General features: G+C 48.4%; 1 protein-coding gene across 1 annotated transcript in view; it reads right to left on the bottom strand.

The window, feature by feature from the left end:
* Window positions 1–961, bottom strand: part of LOC127749449 (uncharacterized) — a 10,828-nt gene extending 9,867 nt beyond the window's left edge. Inside the window, exons 1-2 of the mRNA XM_052267593.1 lie at window positions 958–961; window positions 597–827 (exon numbers count right to left, since the gene is read on the bottom strand). Coding sequence (XP_052123553.1) covers window positions 597–827; window positions 958–961 — 235 coding nt within the window. The remainder of the gene's footprint in view (window positions 1–596; window positions 828–957) is intronic.
* Window positions 962–4,844: the final 3,883 nt, after the last annotated feature.

The raw sequence follows: 4,844 nt of genomic DNA, 5'->3' as shown, positions 1-4,844 counted from the left end.
TTGCCTGCGCTTACCTGAAGTAGAATGGGTTGTCTACTTACAGGAAGAGCGCCGCAAATGGGGCGCCCTATGAGGCCCACGGGATGTAGTAACAAATATTGTAAAGTTTTAACCCGTGAAAGAAGGAAGGAATCGTTAACAAAACTATAGTCATAAAAAAGGCGCGGTAGGGTCAGCACAGAACGTATTTTCGACGCTCGTAGTAGCACTGGTAACGTTCATGGCGAGGGCACTTTTACTGGGAGGCTGTTAATGAAGGTCATTGGGTTTTTCCATGTCTTAGCACGGAGTCACAAGTTTATACTCTTTTCGCGTGACGGGAAGCCGCATAACAACAAAACCATCTCGTACGGGAGGGAAATCGCGTAATTGTGCAATACAGAGAAGTGTGAACGCGTCAGTGCAAAGAGTTTTCGTGATTTTATGGGAATAAATGTTACAAATATATTTTTTACCCAATGCAAATTTTTGAGTCGTTAGACGTACAATTTGACAAAAATGTATACAAATTTCATACCTTTTAGTTAGAGCTTTAGATTTTACAAAGCCATTCGTAAAATAACGATGTAGCGTAGCGTCATTTGTTCAACACTCACCAATTTCATTTTCCTTTGCCTCATAGATATGAAGCTGATGTATATCGTGGGACCACTCGTGCATTCTAGCCCTAAATTGCTGTTGGGCAACTCTTCTAGTTTTGCGTAACAGCGCCAAGTTGCGCAAGTGCACCTTGGATTCTTCAGAAACCATCAGGTTTGTGATGACTCTGTGCGCCTCCTCAAGGCGCTCCTCCTCCCATTCACAAAAGAAGTTGAAGGATTCTTCGTCTGTAACATTCAGAGTACAAGTAATGCCTTGTGAAATGCTTAGGCAGCTACTGAATCTGTCACCGAGTATTCAGCAAATAACACGTACATGAAGGGAAAAGTCTCATATTAGTATACTGGAAGCACTTACCCATTGTGTGCGATACGAACGTAACTTATACGCAAGCAATAAGAAGGTAGCACTTCACGATGCAACGCACACACACGGGAGCGTCAATGTCGGGACAGTGACTGTTGAAGCCAGAAGTCGGGAAGTTTCTACCTGCACATTTACGATAGATTTAGTGTGTTCCACTGGTTCCAGTCATGCGCGCAATGGCAAGGGACAACTTGGCAATGTGGATAGCAATGGGCAATGGCAATGGGAAATGAAAATGGGAAATGGCAATGGACCTTTACCATACTTGACATAGTATAGAGTCATCATGGCACCCCAATACGAGCACTTCTTCACTTTTCAAGTAAAAAGCAGTTGGTGGAAGCAGTATTACAACCCTGAAGAGACAAGCCTGAATAAATTGTGGCAGGAGAATCTAAAATCTAAGTTTAGGGAGTTAAAGCCAGATAGGTGCAACTGCGCACTGGCCACAGAAAAATACAATTTGGTTCATCATTCCTCCAGGAAATATAATAGCACCAACGCTTTTAAAGGGTATTTCCAGTGCATAAGTAAAGTGTGCAGTCGAAGGTACCGATTCAAAATCCTGTCACACCCAGAAGAAACCGACGAGGACATCACGGTTTTTGTTGAAAGTAAGTAGGGTTGAAGTTGCTTAAGTGTTTGGCACTCTATAAGAGCGGGTGACGCTGACGCAACATACTTTTGTGTCCAACAACACTGGTAAAACAAAGGTAGGATATGCTACCTTTCAAAGGCGTTAAAGCTCCAAAGCGTTACAATTTATGTTTTGGCTTATGGCATATGGCATAGATTTATTTCATTTTTTGTACTTTTTGATTTGCTTTTCATTTGCTGACCGCTTATCTGAACCCTATCACATGTAGGCTCGTTTGACGCGGAATTGTGTGAAAGCTAGAATGCAATAGTCTGGTCTGGCGTCTGCTGACTTATGCTGGCGTGTTGATCATTCACCAAAAGCACAAAGTTGATATACTCCCGCGACGCGCTGAGGAGGAACGTGTTCGCTGTTCGCTTCTCCCCGGGAGCGAGCGCGCTCTGCCCAAGCGTGCTAGCCGAACGACTCGTGACTCGGAGTCTGTTGGTTCGATCCCACTCACCGGCCGGCCAGTTGCGGTCGCTGCCAGTTTCATTTTCCTTCCCATGAGGCTTTCTGACAGCGGGCAGCTATCCCTCAGCTCGCTCGCAGCCTGGAGGTGGCTGTGTGCTCAGCCAAGCCATTTGTCCTCACGAAGCTCGGCCACAGCGCATGGGCGCTGCAGTCTGCAGCGCCGGCTAGTTCAAAAGTCGGGTAAGTTTCAGACAGAAAAGTCGTCTGAAAATTGGCTGAATCGCGTCTACTCAGGCGTGCAAACAATGTCTAGGAAGCTCGGACAGTTTTCAGACGCGGTTTAGCCTCGCCTTTCCATGCGGGAGTAGCTTTTGAGCGGAAGCAACCAGGAGGAAGTGTTGATGGTGAAGAAAACGGTATGGTTTCCCTCCCAGCGTCTGGGCTTCAGTTCAGCTGCTCTGCGAGCTCTGCAGGAAGAGTGGTCTCATCCTGCTCCGGCTGGGGCGCTGTGGGAGCAGGGAGGACCTTGCATCCACTGGACTTGATCTCAGTGAGTGCGAGAGCCCAGCCCAGCATGGACAGGGCAGCTGAAGCACCTGAGGGGAAAGTTTCATGTGGTAGCAGTGGAAGAGGCCACCGCAAACCGATGCGGGTTGAAAGCACCGGCGAAGACTGAGCAAGCTGCGTCGCAGGCGTCTCACAGACCTCGGATGGAGAAGTGTTATCAGCTGATGAAGGAATGGGTAGCAACAGACCCTGAGGTCCCTAATGCGGCGTTTGATCTCATGCCCCGACTTCGTGACAGCTTGAGGGGAATGCGCCTCTCAGAGTGTCTAGAGATCCTGCAGCGTAGAACCGAACCCCAGCCAGAAGATGATACGGAAGTAGTGGGCATGATGATTATGTTAGCAATGTTCATGTATGGGGCTTTGGAAGTTGGCGAACGCACCAGGCAGGAGGTGTACACATTCATCCAAGAGATGGTGGAAAAGCCCCTGGTAACCGCTGAGAAGAAGTTAGAGATGATGGCTGAGCATATAGATGTCCTCGACAAGGAGAATGAAAGCCTTAAACGGTCGCTGAGCCTGATGGGAGACGATCTTCGCCAGCAAGAGGCAACCACCAAGGAAATCTTGAAGCGTGCTGCCACAGCAGAAATAAGGGCTGTAAACATTGAGAAGGAGCTACCCGACATTAAGGTGAAGCTAGCAGCCGGTCCAGTGTCTGCTCCTGTAGCACCTGCTAAATCGGTCAAGTACGACGGCGGCCGCTCCGACTAGAGCTGCATCCCAACCATCATCTGTCAAGAGAAAGGAGCCTGAGGTAGTGCTCTCCTTCGCCCAGCGTATGAGAGCACTGGATGCTGAATCAGATCAGCAGGTTGCTACAACTACTGCACCTCACGTCAGTCGAAACCAAGAACATCTGGTCCGGCTCCAGCTCCTCGGACGGAGGTTCCCTCACGCAAGTTTACACTGGCCGAGAAAATCAAGAAGGCGCCGTTTGGATCGGTTCACACTTTCCAGAGTTATGCTGCCAGGATTGCTTCTCAAGACGCGGTCTCCGAACCCAATGATGATGACGGCGAAGAATGGACCAGCTCACCCTGGTGCGTCGGACTTGGGGTTTCAGGAGAAATAAGGACGGATGTGACCCCAGTGGCTCCGAAAGCAAAAGTGCTCTTCAGCAACATCCCTCCCTGTCATACTGGAGCTAGAGGGGCTGATCATCCGTGGACAATCAGATTGGGATCATCCAACACATGCAAGTTCTTCCAAGACATGGTTCGGGCCTCTGGCCACCTTTCTAGAGAGACAGCAGGGCGCTGAGGCGTTCCATTGCGATTTCAATTCTCAGTTCAACTCTGCTCATCCCAATATATTTGTCTCAATATCAGTTTTAATCGAGGTCCAGGCTTAGACAGACGTACGCCAAGATAAACTCTATTCGTGCAGAAGAAAAGAATTACATGGGCCCGAAACGAGCAGAGCTGAAGCAGCGACGCATTACTGCATGGGAGGAAGTGCTAAGTGGTGAGCGTAGTATCAACTCTTATTTGCTGTACATGGGAAGCTTAAGGTAGCTCAAACGCTTCGTGCTAGTCAACCCAGAGACGCTCATGAAGATAAAGTTTGTCGCAGATACTGGTGATTATTAACCATCGTTAAAATCACATTTTGTCATTTACTAAATATTCAGACCAAATTTACACACTCAACGCACATTCAACGAAGTGGAATAAAAAAAATAGTTATGCATTGACAACGTAGTTTAGTGTATGAGAAATTTGGTTTGTGGGGGAGAGGAGGGTACTCGAGCAGACGACTTTAGCAGACTACAGCAGACAACCTAGCAGAAGTGAAGTAGAGGTTACCGTATGGACAGACCAGACTCGAGATGGACGTGGAGGAGAAAAGGAAATACATCCGACAACCAACCGGTCGAACAAAGGGTCGGTTTTGTAAAAAGAATGTTGCGGATTGGAAGGGGCAGGTCCAAAAGCTAGGGCTGAGTAATAAGGGGCGGAAGAGAATGGCAGAGGATGACCCCGACCTAACCCCTCCAACACGTCGCCGGGTGGTTGAGCTCCAGAAACTAGGGCAAGATTTGTGGTGCCATCATTGCGACAAACCGCTATCATTGCGCCACATTATCGGCGAGGTTCAGTTTGGATTGGCGTCCCAATTGACCATCGCGTGCCAGTCTTGCCGGTCGCAAGTGCAGGTGGACACCTGCAAAGCTTCACACCAGACAGCTGGGGACCGCCACAAAACATTTGATGTAAATTCTAAATTGTCTCTTGGTACAGTGAGGGCTCGCTATAGTT

This window comes from Frankliniella occidentalis, unplaced genomic scaffold (genome assembly GCF_000697945.3).
Source record: "Frankliniella occidentalis isolate FOCC.00 unplaced genomic scaffold, Focc_3.1 Scaffold55, whole genome shotgun sequence".
Lineage (NCBI taxonomy): Eukaryota > Metazoa > Arthropoda > Insecta > Thysanoptera > Thripidae > Frankliniella > Frankliniella occidentalis.
This window is presented reverse-complemented; position numbering and strand designations above follow the sequence as displayed.